The sequence below is a fragment of the Hyperolius riggenbachi genome, chromosome 3 (assembly GCF_040937935.1).
Source record: "Hyperolius riggenbachi isolate aHypRig1 chromosome 3, aHypRig1.pri, whole genome shotgun sequence".
In the NCBI taxonomy this organism is placed as follows: Eukaryota; Metazoa; Chordata; class Amphibia; order Anura; family Hyperoliidae; genus Hyperolius; species Hyperolius riggenbachi.
This window is the reverse complement of record NC_090648.1, coordinates 162,360,124-162,380,336: the sequence shown is the minus strand read 5'-3', so window position 1 is coordinate 162,380,336 and position 20,213 is coordinate 162,360,124. Positions and strand designations below refer to the sequence as shown.

General features: G+C 40.2%; 1 protein-coding gene across 10 annotated transcripts in view; it reads left to right on the top strand.

The window, feature by feature from the left end:
* The window catches only part of NTRK3 (neurotrophic receptor tyrosine kinase 3), a 977,566-nt gene that overhangs the window by 894,947 nt on the left and 62,406 nt on the right, over window positions 1-20,213 (top strand). For all 10 annotated transcript variants that reach the window (XM_068275164.1, XM_068275165.1, XM_068275163.1 and 7 more), the window contains one exon: window positions 192-364. In XM_068275164.1, coding sequence (XP_068131265.1) covers window positions 192-364 — 173 coding nt within the window. The remainder of the gene's footprint in view (window positions 1-191; window positions 365-20,213) is intronic.

Here is a 20,213-nt window from a genome sequence, read left to right as displayed (position 1 = left end):
AAATATGTAGCACTTTTGCTTGCAATGTAGGCAATTTACTACATTATTCTGCTGTACAGCCTGATGTTGCTTCAAACAACCTACAATATATGATGTCCTTCTTTATGAATCTCTGTGGGAAACAAAGAACCTGAAATGTAGCCTCACTCATATAAATCCTGATGAACTGTTATGTTACCTCTATTTTGAAGGCATTGAAGGACCCAACAATGGCAGCCCGCAAAGACTTCCAGAGAGAGGCAGAACTCCTTACGAATCTACAGCATGATCATATTGTCAAGTTCTATGGCGTTTGTGGTGATGGAGATCCACTTATCATGGTGTTTGAATACATGAAGCATGGAGATCTAAATAAGTTTTTGAGGTAAGCCTACTTAGCAGTAGTCAGTTTTAGTTTAATTCAGCCTTGCTGTGTATTTCCATGAATTGCAAACATATTTTGGACTACAGTGTTGGATTAAAAAAATGAATGTGGTGCTTTTTAACTAATTGACACACTTATATTTGAAATACAGGACACAAGGAGTTATTGTCAAACCACACTAGGTCTTCTGTTGCACCATTTCTGGATTAGATACCAGCAGACTCATTGTGAAGGGGTCCATAGAAAAGCATGGGTCCACTCTACATGTCAAAGTCTGTCTATAACATATTCAGATTTGTCCATTGAGATAAGACAACAAACATTCCCAGAGTTGAAGATTTTTTATGGATAGCGGATGTGTTTCCATATAACAGATATATGATACACTTCTGCTCTTTAGACAGTCAGGACACCTCAGGACCGCTTCAGTGGGTACAACACATCAGAAAGGCTACCTGCTCTGGCTTGGTCCTTCATTGTGTCAACCAAGCCTTAGGCTACATTCACATAGATTTTACATGGTTTTACTTCCTGCCAACCACTCCAGCATAGCAGACTGGCTAAACTTTGCAGTTCTACTGCACATGTGAACTTATTGTATGGTTGTTTTGTTTGGAGTTATTTTATTTGACCTTGCAAATGGTAAGGCGTTTTATGCTTTGAAACTACATACAACTGAAATCATATCATTTGGGCTGAAACAGCATAACCAAAGTAGCAATTATATGGTAAAATGCTGAATTTTTGAAAGTAGTGTTCAAGAAAAACTATAGGAACCATGTAGAAAATATAGGAATGCCTATATGTGATATTTTAACATAGGAATCGCGGTAGGTAATTTCCACTACCGCGATTCGTTTTTGCCGGGAACGCGAACGCGCGGCGGATCGATATTTGCCGCGATTTTGCTATGCAGTGCATAGCATAGCAAAATCGCAGCCTCGAACGTCGGGGAATCGCCGGTAATTGCGATTCAGCAATCGCTAGCGTTCAGCGTGAACGCTAGCGATTGCTAGTGGAAAAGGGCCCTCAAGGATTTAAGCCACCAGCACCAGCCTTTTAAGCCACCAGCAAGCACACAATTACTCAGAATAATTTTGACAGTGCTTCTTCACCTACGTTTTGGTACTTTTTCAATTACAGAGTGCAAAAGTTATTTTAAACAATGCAAAATCTCTTGCAGAAAACTTAGGAAAATAGTGAATTGGATCAGGCCGTAGATTTGTAGGACTTTATTGGTGTGATTTATCACTGGTTACATGCAATGAAAACATTGTCAAAATTGTTTTAGGTTTAACTTTACATTGCATTCATGGAGCATGTCTCTGACCTCCACATAAACATTAAAATGAAAGGGAGGGTTGTCTGAGTGTACATGTCACTTCAGCAGTGGGGCTTTTTGGTACAGGGTGTCGAAAGACGGCTCACTCTGCTGTAGCACAAATTCAGGAGTGTGTGTGTATGGGGGGAGAGTGGCTGTTAAATACTATTCTCCCTCCGAGTTGTCGCATCTCAGTGGGAAAAGTAATTCAGGGTCTAGCATTATTGCTATAGCCGTGCCAAGGTTTGGTTCTACACGGCGCAAAGCAGGTGCCACATAGCCCTGCTTTGTTGTCTTCTCTACATTTGCTAGTAGCCACCTCTAAAGTTTGGCTGTTTGTGTTTGTATTACACATGCCTCAGAGCAATCTCTGATCAATCTCTGCTCAGGACACCACCTTCTTGGAGGGGAATGTTCCCGCCATGGTTGTGAGTTTTTTTCTGGACACTATACTTTCTAAACTACAAGACTGTCTGAACAGCATGATTGATTGTCTGAATAGCATGATTAAGGACTTCCTGCAGATACCTCTTCTCTTTTGCATTGTAATCTGGATTCGGTGAGGCTGCCAATTCAGCACAGTCCTTTTTTATGAGCAAGGGTCTTGAGCGATGTCTTGAGCGGTGTCACTGTGTTTTACTACTGTCTGAATAGCATTTCCATTACTTTGGCAGAAAATAAAAATTCTCATACTTTTATAGTAATTTGTGTTATTTATTTGTTTACTTGTTCTGCTGCAATAAAAAGGAAAAGCATGAAATGTAATTGGATTGGGAATTACAATGGAATAACATTTGTAAGTTTTAAGTTTAAAAGCTCTTTTCCGCTGGAAATCGCAATCACAATTGCAATACACTGTGATGTGATTTAGATTTTTCCAAATTTTGAACATGTTTTTTTTTAATGATAATGCAATTCAATTGCATAAACTACATTGAAAAATGCAACAAAAAACCTAAACAGGGATATTGCATGACAATCCCATAGCACCTTGGTTAGTTTGAACATTATTTGTGCGCACACTGATTTTAACCCAGATGCAATTTAAAAATATATATATGCCAGTTGAACTATGTTTGCATTTGTGAAAAAAATCGAATCGCATATCAGTGACAACAGTGAAAATGGTGCATTCTGGTTTCTGTTATTAACCACTTGCCGACCAGGGCTTTCTGCACTGATTGGTGCTGCGTGGGCTCTCCAGCCCGCAGCACCGATCAGGAGTGAGCCAGGGCGATCAGACTACCCCCCTTTTTTCCCCACTAGGGGGATGTCCTGCTGGGGGGGGTCTGATCGCCGCCGGCTCTGTTCGTTCGGCGGGGGGGGGGCTCCTCAAAGCCCCCCTCCGCAGCCATTTTCCGCCTCCGTCCCCCTCCGGCGTTTCCCTTCCTCCTATGGGCAGCGCAGGATGGAGATCCGTCCTGCGCCGCCTACAACAGATGCCGGCGAATGAGAATGCGGCGATCCCCGGCCAATCAGAGGCCGGGGATCGCCGATCTGCCTTACGGCGCTGCTGCGCAGCAGCGCCGTATGATGTAAACAGCGGGGATTTCTTCCCCGCCTGTTTACATTTTGCCGGCGAGCCGCGATCGGCGGCTCTCCGGCTGTTCACGGAGACACCCTCCGTGAACTGACATGGAAAGGCCGCTCGATCGAGCGGCCATTTCCATGGTAACCCGCAGACGACCAGTTTACGCCAATCGGCGTTAGCTGGTCGTCAAGAGGTTAAGACAGTGTTTTTTGGATTGGCTAATTGTATGTATTCCAAAAATCGGATTGAAATGTATTATTTATAGGGATGATCAATGAGCTGAAAATGATTTATCCTCGCATTCAAATTTTATGTTAATTACTGTATATGCAGTATTGACATTAGATCCACCAGAATAACTGTCAATTTTTACTTGTGCAAGTACAAGGTGCATAAAATGTACCTAAAATATGAATGCAAGAAGAAATTGTCTAATTTCTAATTGTTTATCCCTACTGACTTATTTGAAGGACTCAGAAGGTACAAAGAGAAATAGAGGTATGTGTCATCTTCAAACACAGTAGAATGGATGGGTCTTCCCTGGAAGAAAGTGCTGGACATTGGGGGAAGGGATAAAATACTTTCCTAAATGTTATTTTAGCTGACGCCATAAATTGTATGTAGTGTTGCTTGGATGCACTCAATTCCAGATTCGAGTGGTTTTGATCAGGGTCCACACATTTCCGGATTGCCTGGTCATGGATATAAATCGGAGTTCTGAATTCAAATGTGGTTTTGAGTTGGAATTACGCATTACATCTATGATCATGAGTCAGAATCTGTGATTACTTTAACCTTTAATAGCAAAGCTCCCAGATGTGATAGAAACACCAAATGTGCAGGGTATGGTACGTAAAACAGTGGGAACAAGAGGAATTTTTTTTTTAAAAACCTTATACTTTTTGAGAAAATCAATTTTAAAGTTGCCTCCCGTAGGAAAAAAGATATACATTTAAATGCCGTAAATGACAGTTAATGTAGCAACCTAACAGTAGTGTAAATTTACATATAGAAAGAGCAATGAATTTCATGACGGAGTTTCCAGAGGGTCCATATGCAGTGCATATGGACCCCTGGAAACCCTGTGGAAGTGGCAACACTTTGGCCAGGGATCGCTATACAACCGCAATATGGCTGTAGAAGGATCCCTGGCAACTTTACCTATACCATGGACCATGCGGGCTGGTTTACCTCAGGGTGCGAAGCCCCACTCGGCCGGGGCTCCGAATTCTGGCTATCCCAGCCTGCATGGGGGACAAGGGGTTAAAGAGACTCGGGAGGGGGGACCCCACATCATTTTTTGGGTATTTCCCACACTCTGAACATAGAAAAAAAATAAATTTATATACACGTTAATATATTATCTGTCCTTTTAGCGCTGTGACTTTGCTTTACTTTATTTTTCCCCTCTAACATTAAAATCGATTTTTTAGAAAAACAAATATTCCTCTTGTTCCCACTATCCTTCTTTACATACCCTGCAAATTTGGTGTTTCTTGCACATACGGGGGCTTTGCTATTAGCCCCTAAAGTCAGCAGCCAGGGAAACATTTCCCACACACTGCACTAGAACTTTAAAATCGATTTTCTCAAAAACTATAAGGTCTTTTGAAAAATGTTTCTCTCTTGTTGCCAATGTTCTTCTTAACATACCCTGCAAATTTGGTGTTTCTATCACGTACTGGGGCTTTGCTATTAACCGTTGCAGTAATCACGGAATTCCGACTCGTGATTGCGGCCGCAAACCGGGATTACGGGTCGAAGGCGGATTAAATTATAGATGCATTCGAAATTGGAATCCGTGATCGTGGCTGATCATGAATATTGATTTTGAGCCCATGATTGCTCAAAACAGCCCGTAATCATGGTTACCTGGGATTCGGAGGTCGTAATGAGCATCCCTAATCGTATGAGCATCCCTATCGTATGTGTTCTTAATTTCCCTTAAGGTCCTTTTTGCATTATGCACATTGCTCTACAATAAGGGAAATTTTTTACTGTGCTTTACATAGTGAATGTGAAGTTTAATACTTGATGTCCACATGATACATTTTAATGTATCCTGGAGCTCTCTGACTAACTTCCTTGGATAAAGCACAAACCTCTTCCACATACAATATTGCAAGTGAATGCATACAGGAGCACTGGATAGTTTTTGTGATTAATCTATACATCTAATAGGCTGGTTAGTTCATTCGAGAGACATACTGAATAAGTGAATGCAATAGTACACAAAATTAAATAATACATCACCCAGCACATTCCCTGCACAAGCCATCTTGGCTACCCCAGCTGAAGGGGAATAATAGATGTATCCAAAAGCAAAGGCTATTACAAAGTTTTTAGTAATTAAGCTCAATGTAATCCATGTATCAGAAGACGAAAACATTATTATATATTTATATCATGCTAACATGTTCCACAGCACTATACAGAGCATGCCAGTAACTGTACCTTGCAGGAACTCACATTCTAACCCCTCGCATACCCGAGGTCTGGTGTCCTTGTTAACAAATTATATAAATTGACCCCCCCCAAAAAAAAATAATAAAAAAAAATAATAATTTACCTTATTGCAGCCTATCAATAGGATACAAATACAATAGTTAGGTGAATAGAGATCACTTAATTATATTTGTCTGAAAGCATCAAAAAACCCTTTACGTTTCTCCTTTCTTCTTCTAGAAATAGTGTTTTATTTAAGTAGCGTGAATGCATTAATGCTTTCTCTACATGACTACACATGCCTAATAGAATTATAAAAAAAACTGCACTAAACAGGTAATTATTAGGGATTCCAAGCTCTTGCTTTGATGGTATTCTCTTATTACACAGAAATTATGTTTTTAAACTTGCTATGGAGTGGTACTTACCTCTTCAAATAATTATGAGTGTTTCTTGCTGGTATTTAGTAAATTGGACCCTTGGTATTTTCCTTGTTTGGAATGATAAGCACATGCATAATTGCACAAGGAGCTGTAACATTACTACACTGCTCTGTGCTTTCCACATCATTTGTAAATAAAATAATTTGTACGTTTTTTTCTTATTTTTAATGAAAATGATTTCCTAAAATAATGTAATACAACTGTCTTTAAAACCTAGCGTAGCATAATTAATCCCCAGCTGTTAGAAGAATGATTTTTGGCAGTAGGCTATGTTAATATCACTGATATCCTAGCTCTTAGTGCTCTGCATGCAAAGCAGCAGTTTGTTCTTGTTTTGTTTTTTCTTTGTTTTTGTTTTCCCTGCTATTTGGGGTAGAGCTGTATCAAAGCAATTATAACAATGCAGTGTCCTAAAAGATGAATAACAGAGGTTTCTGGGTTTAGGACTTATGTCAGCAAAGGCGAAAGATACCGTTAGGCATACAGTGTTTTGTTTTTATTTGATTTGACAATTCATATCTCTCTGATATTATTAAGTTGCTAGATTTATCACTAAGGCATAGTCATTTGGATTCAGCAGAATTAAAACTTCTGCATCTTTAATTGGAAATAAAAAAACCTGAAATCTGAGTTCCATGAAAATACCACATCTCAATAATTTTAGTCCAATCACAGAAAGCGGAAGCATTGGACCAATCATAAATTGCAGAATTTTTCCACAAATATCAGATTATCGCAGTCATTTTTGACAAATCACAAGACTTGGATACTACCAAGTATTTCAAAGTCTTCCGGTAAGACACATGGTAAGATTCTGCATTCTTCGATTGGTCCAATATTTTCGCTGAATTATTTGGCCAATTAGAGAATACAGAAAATGGCAAAAAAAGACTTTTTGGAAATCTGCAGAACGGTAATCGACATTGGGGGAAATCGGAATTTCTGTAGGATCAGAAATTGGCATATTATGTAATCGCCACTTAATCCGTAAAACCGATAAAAACACAGCCGCCTTTTGTTTTATAAAACTTTAATGCAGACAAAAGCCATGTGGCTGTTGATCTCTTGTTAATCCCTCCCACACCCAGCTGATAAAAGAATGCCTTTTCCAGACCGTGTTTTGGTCAATATTTTATTCAAAAAACAGTTAAGAGGGTCCCACATTTTACCTAGTGTAGTTTAAACTCCATATATCTATTAGATCAAGCAGCTATTTAATTAAAAAATATAGTATGCATACCTTTAGGTCCTTTTTACAACTGTGTGTTGCATTACCCTGTTTTACCACAGGGTAGCGCAACAGCAATGCAAGTGTATGGGGCCTTTTACACTTACCAGGTTGCATTGCAGCAGAAGCTTTCAAATCGCCGCTGACACAGTCTGCAGCGCATTACCGTGGGACTTCCATTGTGAAGCATCAGTGGCAGAAGTCATGGTAGTCGATAGGAAACACAGGAATGGAATGAGTGGGAGCGAGGTGCAACTTACATGTGCGACGGGAATGCCAGTGATGCACTTCCTGTCCAGCAGGGAATATGTCACTGAGTGGGGGCAGGGCTATGCATACGACCCTGCTAGCACACTCTGCTGCAGGGTCATATATTTGTCATTTTTTGAGTGGTGGTGGGATGCAGCAGGAGCATCACATCTATTCTCCACTGTAATGTAAAAAATAAGTGTAGATCCGGCCTTTAGGTGATTTCACACTCCATCAGTTGTGTTGCAAAATAATTCTGCATGTTAGCTCACTGCCCATACAATTCTATGGGCCTCACAGACTCACAGTATTGCATTTCTTACAGATGACATTATTCTAACTCGCTGCATGCAGGCTTTATAAGAACCTGTATGGTATAATGCAAACAGTGTCCATTGCTGTTCACACACAATGTAACATGCATTTTGCAGTACGTACAGTCTAAATCCAGCCTAGACGTGTTTAGTATTGAGTTATTTACAGTTTGGACGTAGGTGAAGGTTAGTCTAGAGCATATATTTCAAACTCTGGCCTGAGGGTCAAATCTGGAGGGCAGGGCCATTAAATTAGGACCATTAATGGTTTCCCCACTTTGCATTATATTTGGCCCATGAGCACCAAAGGTGATAAGCCTATGTGGCTAAACACTCACTAAATAGCCACATGAAAAAAGGGAGAGGGGTCACTGGGCACCAGGGAACTGCATAGGTAAGGGGATTAGACACCAGGGAACTGTATAGGTGAGGGTGGATGGTTAGTAGACACCATAGAACTGTATAGGGAGGTAGGGGGACCACTAGACACCTGGGAACTGTTTAAGTGGGCGGGGCACTAGACATCAAAGTTGGCCTACAACTTGTTCCCAGTTTTCAATTTTGGCCCACTGTGCATTTGAATTTGACACCCTTGTTCTAGAGTTAATATTGCATTATCAGCCTTATATAAGCTACAAAAAGCCTCCTATTATTCCTGGAAGCAGAATTTAATATTCTGCAACCAAGAGATGAAAATGTATGAATAAAAGTTATCACAACAAAGATCGATTTGAACATGCTACAATAGGCACTTCAGAATTGCTTATATATATTATACAGCAGAGTTCAGTTTCACTTTAAAGAGATATAACCTCCATGATGCAGTCAGGTGGAGGATTGTATACAACTGGCAGTCATTTTGGTGCTGGGGTTTGGAGGATCACTTTAGGCACTACCAGTGGGGTAATTAGGGTTAGGCTTTAGGTGGGGGCTCATTTTGCGCTCTTAGAGGGATGTTAGGGTTAAGCATTAGGCAAAGGGTTTTCTTTTTAGGCACTTAGAGGGAGGTAAGGGTAAGACATTAGGGGGTAAGTTAATTTTAAGCATTTGGGGATGGGGGTGTTAAACACTTTATGCCTAACCCTAATCTTTAGGCGGGGGTGGGGGTAGAGAATGGGTGTTGGGTAGTGCATAAATATTGGTAATCCAAATCGCCAAATTTCTTGCATTGGTGCCACAATACGTTTTCAGATTTTTTTTAATCTGGGATATTATTTTTTGTCCTGCCATAATAATTAAATATATTGAACAAATTGTCTTACCGGCATATTTAATTTACTATCTCTAAAAGAGGGTGGTGGTTTTCTGTAAATCATATTCCCACTACAGCAAATGCAAATCCAGTTTCTGTTTTGCTTTGTTCTTGTGCATTGATATTTTGGTAGCATTCTATCTTTGGTGTACATTATATATTTCCTTCAGCATTTGACATCGTAGGCTCAAAATGTCTAGTTTTGTAATGTGGACATTGGCTGGGACCTTGTGAAGCATTGTCCCAAGAGACCTCCAGAGCATTTAATCACCAACATGGTCGACAGTTTAAAATTAAAATGACTTCCCTGCTGCATCGGTCACCTTTATTGTTCAATGTTTTCTCCACGAGGCGCAATGAAATGCAATAAAACCTCTGGAACTTTATTTATGATGCTGTTCCAAGAGAAGCTGGTTATAAAGTGAGCTTCTTCCATTTTACTGCTTTTCCAATTTTTATTGAAAGTCACAATTAAACTCGGACAAATTCATTTTATAGTCTTTTAAGAGGCCACCATCTTCCCTTTTGGAAAAGACACTGAGTTGTTAAATGCTGTAATAGTCATTTTGGTCAGAGTTATGGAGCAAAAGTGTAGAAAAACCCAGCTTGACCCTTCTTTTTTTTTAAGTCAGCCTGAAAGCATTCCATGTCTGTATTGCCAAGACTTATGTGACTTGTGAGTTCATTTTGATCTAAGGATGTGACTGCTAAGCAGCTCTCTGAATGTAATTGTTACAAGAGTTAATAAAGATCTAAGTACTTCTCTGTATACAGAAGTCAAGTTGGAGAACCTTGAGCATTCAGGCTCCCGTAATCTAGATATCAGTTCATGGGCCATTCAGCATCCGGTCGGTGTTTTAACAGTTGGACATTCAGGCAATGCAGTGGTGGTTGGTATTATAGAGTTGTGCAGCAATGTTGCTTGCAAATTTTCGCCAGTCATTTTTTCATCGGAAAATTTTATTTTCAATTTTGAAAAATTATCGCAAAACCATGAAAAAGCAATACTTTTACTGTAAAAATTCATGAAAACTGCAAAAATGCAGGAAAATAATATTTTTATTGTGCAAATGTTTACCACGAAAGAATCGATCATTTTTTCACAAAAATTTGCAAAAAGTGTGAAAAACACAAACAATAACTTATTTTTGATGGCATTTTCGCTCAAAAATTGAATTTAATATTATTTTTGCAAAAATGAATGTGAAAAGAATATTGGCATTTTTGCTCATCACTGTTGTGTAGGACTTACGTCACTGTGGAGATAATGTTCTGCCTCAATTAATAAACTAAATGAACTGGTATCTCTTCCTAATTTACAATGGAATATGAAATTGTTTTAAAAAAAAGTTACAGGAGCTTGGTGGGAGCATAAATATATTAGGGACAGCAGAATTAACCAGTTCACCCCCAAGGGTTTTTATCCTAACGGACCAGAGCAATTTTCAGTTGTCAGTGCTCCTCCCTTTTATTCCCTAATAACTTTATTACTACTTATTACAAGAAAATGATCTATACCTCGTTTTTTTCACCACCAATTAGGCTTTCTGTGGATAGTACATTTTGCTAAGATTTTTTTTTATTCTAAATGAGTTTTAATGAGAAAAACAGAAAAAAAGAAAGAAAATCATTATTTCTCAGTTTTAAGCCATTATAGTTTTAAAATTAAACATTCTCCTGTGGATAAAACAAACACGTTTTATTTGCCCAGGTTTCCTGATTATTAAACCGTTTAAATTATGTCCCTAACACAATGTATGGCGACAGTATATTATTTTGAAATATAAGTGTTATTTTTCTGTTCTGTTTTTTTTTTGTTCTGGACATAATTACAAGCCCCTATGTAATAAATTAAAATTAATTTCCCCCCATAAAATATAAATTAAAAAAGCTGAGTCCCTAAGGTTTTTTTTTTAAGCTGATTTTTTTTTTTTACAAGTGTTTTTTTTTGGGGGGGGGGGGGTTGGAAGTGTAATTTTATTAATGAAGTGTATGTACTTGAAAATGTATGTATTTTGTAGATGTAATATACTTTTTGGCCACAAGATGGTGCTAGTGAACACACGTTATAGGAAGTGTTCACTTTTTTTTTTTACATACTTTATTTAATTGTTACATTTCCTGTTTATGTGAATGGACATAGCCGCTGTTCGCGGTCATGTCCATTCACTCCAGGCACTGCGATTGGGTAGAGGACCGTTCGGTCCTCTTCCCCAATCACTCAGCACGGGATCCCGACGGAAACAGCGGCGGTAGCGGCGCGCACACGGTGGTAGCAGGGGTGGGAATGCACGACGTATTAAAAAACATACTACAGAGAGGTCTGCAGCAGCTCCTGCATGAAACTCATGCAGGCATGGGATTACCACCCTGTTCTGCGGCTTTCCATCCCGAGCCTAACTCGGGATTACCGCTAAGGAGGTTAATGGCATTTTATTGATAATGATAAGGTGTGAAAACAACATGTAGGAGAAAACTCAGGAGAAAATTGTAAATGCTAAGTCTTAATCACAAGTTGGGTTGTCTGATATATATAAATTACAATAAGCCTGCATCTAAAGAAAACTCTCTAATTCCACTAGGATTTTTTCCAGGGGAAACTGCAGAATGACAAAAAGGCTGAAACCGGTCATGTTTTTGTTTTTCTCCATTAAATAGCACACACACATTACATACATTTGAAGTAGATAACACAGAGTGGTATATATATATATATATATATATATATATATATATATATATATATTGCTGCAAAAAGTGTCCAGTCCAAAATTAGTTATACCCCTCTCAATAATCAATAGAAAAATGTAATTAAACGCTTCCTATAATTGCAGACCAGCTTTTTGCATGTCTCTAAAGGTATTTTTGCCCATCATCTTTAGCAATGAGCTCCAAATCTTTCAGGTTGGAGGGTCTTCTTGCCATAACCCTGATCTTTAGCTCCCTCCACAGATTCTCAATTAGATTCAAGTCAGGGCTTTGGCTGGGCCACTCCAAAACATTAATGTTGTTGTCTGCTAACCATTTCTTCACCACTTCTGCTGTGTGCTTTGGGTCATTGTCATGCTGAAATGTCCACTGCTGCCCAAGGCCAAGTTTCTCTGCAGACTGCCTGATGTTGTCATTGAGAAGCCTCATGTATTGCTCTTTTTTCATGGTGCCGTTTACTGTGATTAGGTTCCCTGGTCCATTGGCTGAAAAACACCCCCAAAGCATTAGGTTCCCACCACTATGTTAAACAGTGTGAATGATAAAAGGAGAGAAACCGAGAGCCCAATATGGTGTAGTATGTTATGAACCCGCTGGAATGAATTATGACAAGTAAGTATTATACTCACAAACGTGGGTTACCGCTCAGGTAACCACTGTAAAGGCAGGTGGGGAGATTAAACCTGTCCCCACTCAGGATTAAGAAGTCGCTCTCTGAAGGAAGAAAGAGGGTATATCACCCTTCCACCCAGGGTGGAAATCTTGACTAAACGATGTACAGAGGCGCCAGTAGGATAAAAATATCTAAAAAGTTTAAAACATTCGGGTGGCGGCGGTGGACCAGCCACTCAAAAATGGACTTGATGCGTCAATTAAAGAACAGACAATTTATTTACATACTCCAATGACAGTATCGCAACGCGTTTCACGGGCACACTCCCGCTTCATCAGGCATTCAACAGTAGGAGTATTACACTTGCGCAGGTCCAGTGTACTCTTGGCACCTCTGACACAGAGGTACAGAGGTGCCAAGAGTACACTGGACCTGCGCAAGTGTAATACTCCTACTGTTGAATGCCTGATGAAGCGGGAGTGTGCCCGTGAAACGCGTTGCGATACTGTCATTGGAGTATGTAAATAAATTGTCTGTTCTTTAATTGACGCATCAAGTCCATTTTTGAGTGGCTGGTCCACCGCCGCCACCCGAATGTTTTAATCTTTTTAGATATTTTTATCCTACTGGCGCCTCTGTACATCGTTTAGTGTGAATGATGTACTTTGGGTTAAAGTCTTCTCCTTTTTTTTACGCCAAATAAAGGGAACATCATTGTGACCAAACAATTACATTTTTGTTTCATCTGACCATAACACAGAAGACCAGAAGTCTTCTTCTTTGTCCAGATGAGCATTTGCAAAGGCCAAGCGATCTTTTGTGTGCCTTATTTGGAGAAGTGGCATCCTCCTTGTTCTGCATCCGTGGAACTCAGCAGTGTGCAGTGTTCATTGGATTGTCTGCCTTGAGAAATTGCCACCAGCAAAGCCCAGATTCACCAGGATGGCTTTGGTGGTGATCCGTGGATTCTATTTCACCTCTCTCTCACTATCCTCCTGGCCAGCACAGGTGTCACTTTTGGCTTCTGACCACGTCCTCTGAGATTTTTTCACAGTGCAGAACATCTTGCATTTTTTATTAATACTTTGCACTGTAGCCACTGGAACTTGAAAACATTTAGAAATGGCCTTGTAGCCCTTTTTTGACTTGTGAGCAGCCACAATGCGCAGCAACAGGCCCTCACTGAGCTCCTTTGTCTTAGCTATGACTGTCCACAAATTAACTGCAGAGAGCTGCTGTTTTTCACCTGTTGAGTTGATGAAAACAGCTGTCCCCAATTAATCAGGGTAATTAGGATACTTTAGAACAGCCTGGACTATTTGGAATGGTATAGAACTTTGGATTTTCCCACAGACTGTGACAGTTTGTGAAGGGTATGAATAATTTGGACTGGACAATTTTTGCTCAAATGTAAATAAAATCTAAGATTTTTTCCCCCACAATAATGCCTCTTGTACATCGTCTAATTATCTTTTGGGAAAATCCTATGTCTTTTCCCGGCAAACAATTACTTGCTGGTCTTACATCATACTCTAGAAACAGAACATTGTAAACACATTGCCCTACAACTGAATCACATCATTCCAAGCACATCATTCTTTGGCCTTGGATTTGAAAATCTGGGAACCTGAAATAAAACATGTATTTCTGAATTTCTTCAAAGTTATGATTTTCACATGACAGATTAAATCTCCATATTTATGAAAGGTTTTTAAAATCTCTTCATGCCTTTTGTTCATTTCCAAGCACCTGGCAATGGCGTTGTCAGTTTCTGTAGAGATATTTAATGTATGAAATGCAAATCAGCGTACAAAAGAATATCCTTTCAGAAAAGTATGAAATTGGTGTAGGTCTGGGTATTTTATGATGTGAGTTATGATGAATTATTGACTTGCATCTCACTTTCTCAGTATAAATAGGTCTAACACAAAAATTGTGAAACATGTTATGGGGATAAGTTCGCAGAAAGATATGCATAATGGACTTGAAGAATCTATGGAAGGTTTTGTAAATAATAGGATTAAATCAATTAATCACCTCTTTTAAAATTTATATTATAAAATGTCTTCATTATTTTCCTATGGTTTCTTAACTTTTTTTATTGAGTTATAGTTTGCAATAAGACATTAAATATAAATTCAGAATAAAAACTTACCAAAGAAATCAAAACAACATTTCACTCTATTACAAATGGCATCCCAAACCATGTGCTGCTGGTAGTCTGTCTTTAAGTAACCCGGTTTAAGCAACAATGGGGCCCCAGGGCAAAATAAACCTGGGGGGCCCCCCCAACATATACCCCAGAACAAAAATCGGCATTAGGGGACCTTTTTTGCAGCTGGTATAGTCAGGGTGTGAAGTCCCAATCGGTCGGAGCTCCACATTATGGCTACCCCAGCCTGCATGGGGGACAAGGGGTTAGAAAGTTTCAGGAGGGAGGACCCTACATATTTTTTTTTTCAATTCCCACACTCTAAACATAAAAAAAAATTGGGAAAATAGGAAAAAATGCCAGGGATCTTCATACAGCTATATTGCGGCTGTATAGCCCTGGCCAAAGCACTGCGGCTGCGTATAGACCCCCTGGAAACCCCGTCAGGAAATTTATTGCGCTTTCGTTTGATGCATGTAAAGTTACACTACCATTAGGTTTGCTACTAAAAGTGACATTTACCACATTTAAAAGTATACTTTTTTCCTTCGAAACTTTAAAATCGATTTTCTCAAAAACTATAAGGTCTTTTTGAAAAATTGTTTTTCCTTTTATTCCTAATGATCTCCTTAACATATCCTGCAAATTTAGGATTTCTAGCATTTAAGGTGGATTTGCTATTAACCATTAAAATCGGCAGGTTTTTAAATGTGTATTTTTTTCCCTTTGAAACTGTAAAATCGATTTTCTCAAAAACTATAAGGCCGATTTGAAATTTTTTTTCCTCTTGTAGCCCCTACAAGCTCTGAGGCCCTGGGGCAGCTGCCTCCTTTGCCTCTATGGTAGCGCCGGCCCTGGTTACATGGTGTTATATGTTCTATTGCAGTTGCTCCTGCTTTTATGCTGCCTGAGGAAGCGGGCTGTGGACCCGTGAAACGCGTTGCAAACTGTATGTATTTTTTGGAGTAAAATAAATTGTTTAATGTTGTTTTGAACAATTGGAATTTGTCATCCTTTGGGGTGATCGGTCATCCAGAACCCCCCATTTTATGGTTTTACTGTACAGTCTTCTTATCCTTTGGGCGCCTCTGTACTTACATCAATATACTTGTATCCACTGGTTGGATGGGTGTGATCACCTTCTTTCTTCTATGGAGAGTGACCTTTTAGCCTGAGTGGGGACAGGCCTAAATTCCCCGCACGCAACATTAGTGGTTGCCTGGAATCGGCAACCCATACTTGTAACATTACTTAATTTATACAAATTAGTTATAATAACTGTAATACACTATTGTGTCTGCTCAAATGATCAGAAACAGATTCTATAAGGGTGATATGAGGGCCCGACATCCACAGGTGGGGGTTGTGCTTACAGCCCAACACCATTTCTGTTAAGAAAAATGTGATATCTGTTCATCGGTGGAAAACACTGCTGGAGTTATGCATGGATTCCTACATGCACAAAAGATTGCTGTACTCCTGTTCAGCCACGGTGAGCCCCAATAAGTGGCTTAGTGACATCAGCAGCAGACCTTCTGCACATGCGTGGACCTTCTGCGCAAGCGCAGATGGCCCCGTCTGACGTCACACAATCAGACTGAGTCCGACTGAGCCGCATACCAGGAGTTGATGGTGGCTGAACGGGAGATTGCAGGAGGACGGCGAGGGACACAGCCATGCTTATGGGGCTGGAAGAAGCCCCGGGTAAGTAAAAAAAGTCTCTTTAAAGGGAAGGTTCACGCTGCACATAAAAAAAAACTGCACTCACCTGGGGCTTCTTCCAGCTCCTGGCAGTCAATCGGTGCCCTCGTAGCAGCTCCTCTCCCTCCCGGCGTCCAGCGGTGAAAAAGCCAACCTCGCCAGTTCGGCTTCCAGGTCGTCTTCTGTGCGCTCCACGGCGGGGGTCATGTGGTGTAGGGACATCATCGGGTTTCTACTGCGCAGGCGCAGAACTACTGCACCTATGCAGTAGAGACCCGATGACATCACGTACACCACGTGACCCGCGCCGTGGAACACACATGACGCCGACCCGGAAGACGACCTGGCAAGGTCGGCTTCTTCACCGCTGGACACCGGGAGGGAGAGGAGCTGATAAGAGGGAACCGATCGACTGCCAGGAGCTGGAAGAAGCCCCAGGTGAGTGCAGTTTTTTTTTTATGTGCAGCGCGGATCTTCCCTTTAAGGAAGTGTATACTCATAAACACTTCACTAGAAGTATCTTGGTGATGTCCTTAGATAGGAGAAAAAGTGAATTTCATATGGACTTTAGACCTGAGTTATTTTCTAGGAAATCATTTTTTATCTTCTCTTTTTAAATTAACTTTTCAGCATTTTACAATTGAAATAGTACTTAAAAGTTAGTGAAAAGGTACTATTAGAATTGTAAAATGCTGAAAAGTTAATTTAAAAAGAGAATATATTTTTTTTTTCCTAGAAGATAAATCAGGAGAAAAAGTTAATTACATATGGGCCTTAGGCTACGTTCACAGTGGTCCGTTTCATAATTCCTGCATTCTAGTGAGTTTGAACTGCAATGGAGACTGGACATAGACTTAACACACAGCCTGCATGCAGCGAGTTAGAATAACTCAATCAGTTGCAACGCAGTACAGTGAACTGTATGGTCAGTGAGTTGACATGCAGAAGTATTTGACAATGTAACCCACCTACCAATGTAATCAACCCATTTATGGAACAATCAATAATTACCTTCCAATTACTTACGATCCAGCAAATCTGATTGAATGTTCGTATCTGAGGAGAATACTGTACCGTTAATGAGCACCTTCATTTAAAATAGACTTATTCTATTTCTCTTTGTAGATGAACAGGCCAATTAAAAATGAAAAGTACATTATAACGGCAGCTATCTTCTAACTACATTATGCCTTATGTAAATGAATGCAGTGATTTATTTTACAGAAGGTATAGGCCATAATTGAATTTCAGCTACCTGCTGCTTTTACTTTATTTTAGCTTTTTTTTTTTTTTTTAGATTGCATTTTGGCTGACGCATATATGTCCATATATAATAGTAATAGTCAATGTTGTAAGCTTTCCTTTTTAGGACTTGGCACCACTGAATTATTATAGGCCGGGTTATGTACCAGAAATTTAAGACTGCAACAACAAATTAAATGCATGACAAGTCCATTCATCATCTCCATTATAGTTCAATTGCATTTTGTTTGTTGCTGCTTATTTCTTTCTTTTACTTCTTTTCTTTTCTTTGGTGGCAGAACATAATGGGAGCTTTTGGGCATTCAGCATTTTATACAGAAATATCAGTTCAGCAATATAAAAAGAACTCACTTGCATCACTTTTTCTTGTACAAAGCGAGGGAGTTGTAAAATAAAATATTACAGTACACATGGCAGCGTGGAAGGAGAAAGATATATTTACAATTAACAAAATCATGCAAATACAGCGATAAGTTGTGACTAGGGAGTTTCATTTATTAAATTGCCATAGGAGAATGCTCAGTGGACAATTCTTCCTGGATATTGGGCACCTCTCTTGGCCTTATGACGAAAAGCTATATGGTGAATGGTAAAGATATGGTAAAGATATGAAGTTAACCATAAACCCCTAAATTACAAGTAGCAGATTTTACCATGGACATATAAGGAATTTTTGAATGGCTGCTGTGGGTTAAAGTCCAAGCTCATTCTCCTGGATTTTTCATTGTCAGTAATGTCCATATTTGATGCACCCATTTCAGAGAAGTTCCCTTTGGAAAAGTTGATCACATGATATGACCAAGGAATCTATGCGCAAAATATAAAGCTGGCAATAGTGGGAGTTAATTACCCATTACAGTACCATCATCTGAGGACAGGGATGAGGCAACATGGGCAACAATGCAAAAAATGCACAGATTATCTTTAAAGCAAGGTCACACTTGAGAAAACCCATGGGGTTTTGCCACATACCAAAATACCAAAAACACATGCATAAAAGCATGTAATGATGGTCTAGGTAGGTAGTGTTTTCTGGAGGCATATGAAATTCCGCAAATCACTCCATCGCGTATGGCTGCTGATCACGTGATCACTACGGTCACCGGAGGATTGTAGTGATCATTTTGACAGCTGCAGTGGTAAGGAGCAAAGAAGAGGATCCACTCACCTCCCTGACGTTCCCGTGACGATCGCGCTCCCCACTGCTCTTACCGGCATCTCTGCTCCTTCTGACGTCAGCACCGGGTCCCGGCTTGATGACGTCATTAAGCCGCGACCTGGAACTGAGCGGCAGTCGGAGCAGTGGGGTCCACTGTGGCTCGCTGCTGGAGCCTGGAAGGTGAGTGAAGGGGTCTGCATGAAGGGGGGACACCTGGCCACCATGGGAGGACATTGCCCAGCAAGACCCTGCAGGGATCGGCTGCTCTAACCCCCCAAACGTGCCCCCACCCCGCCGGTTCCTGAAGGGTTAAAACCTACACCAATTGTGCTGCAAAAGACTTGGGGAATCATCTGTGATTACCGCAGATGCAAGTGTGATCCCTCCCTTAATGTCAATTCAATTTTCTTTAAACAGTGATTCAGTAACTCATCCCTCATCATTCAACTTTCAATAGTTTGTTTAGATTATTCAGCATTAAAACAATAAGTGTATCACATACTGTATGTTTTTGATTTTAGGATCATAATACCATCCTTTGATAACTGCACATATCAGTGTTTGGTCAGTTAGTTTAACTGGGCCAGTCATCTTTTGCTTATGGCCCAGAGATTCTCAATTGATGAAATGTCAGGTGATTTACCTGACCACTCAAACACACAAATACCATTGTCCTTGAAAAATGTCTGTGCTTTTTTTCTATGGATGGCAAGGGGACAAATTTTGCTGAAAAATCCCTGATTTGACTGGGTAAAGCATAGCCATTTCTGGAATCAAGTTGAATTTTAGCACTTTTATATACGTGGGACTGTAAACTGATAACAAAAGGGTTTGGTGTATTGAAAGGAGTATCAGGAATCCTAAAGTCAAGTTGTTGCATCAAAAAATGTAACTAACCTAACAATACTAACACAGGGTGCAGATGATCAGAGCTACCTGCAGGCATCACAAACTTCCAAACAAACTCTTTCTCCAAGCAATTTACAATTCATTATCAAAGCTCCAGTTGCCATAGAGGGGGTCCATCTAGAGGTCCATTCTCCCCTTGTACTTTTAAAGCAGGTGTATTTTAGGTGTGTTTTAACATCCCTTAAAGGACGGGTCTGGCAGGGCCGGCTGAGGCAGAGGCGAGAGAGGCTCCAGCCTGAGGGTGCAGTGTAGGAGGGAGCGCACAACTCACTCAGCTATCATTCCCCTATTTTGTTTGAAGCAGAAAGAAATAAGAAAAGGGGATACATGGCAGTGACTGCACGCCAGATAACTATAGATTAAGGTGTCGGGGGCCTTGGGGCGCCTCTTAGTCTAATCGCAATCAGTGTGTGACGGCTGGTGGGAGGGATGGAGGGGCGTGCTTTGGTGTCTCAGCTGGAGGCCCTTGTCCCAGCTCTGGCATCTGGCATTTTTAAAAAAAAATCAGAATTACTTACCTGGGGCTTCCCCTAGCTCCTGGAAGCCTATGTGTTCCTTGC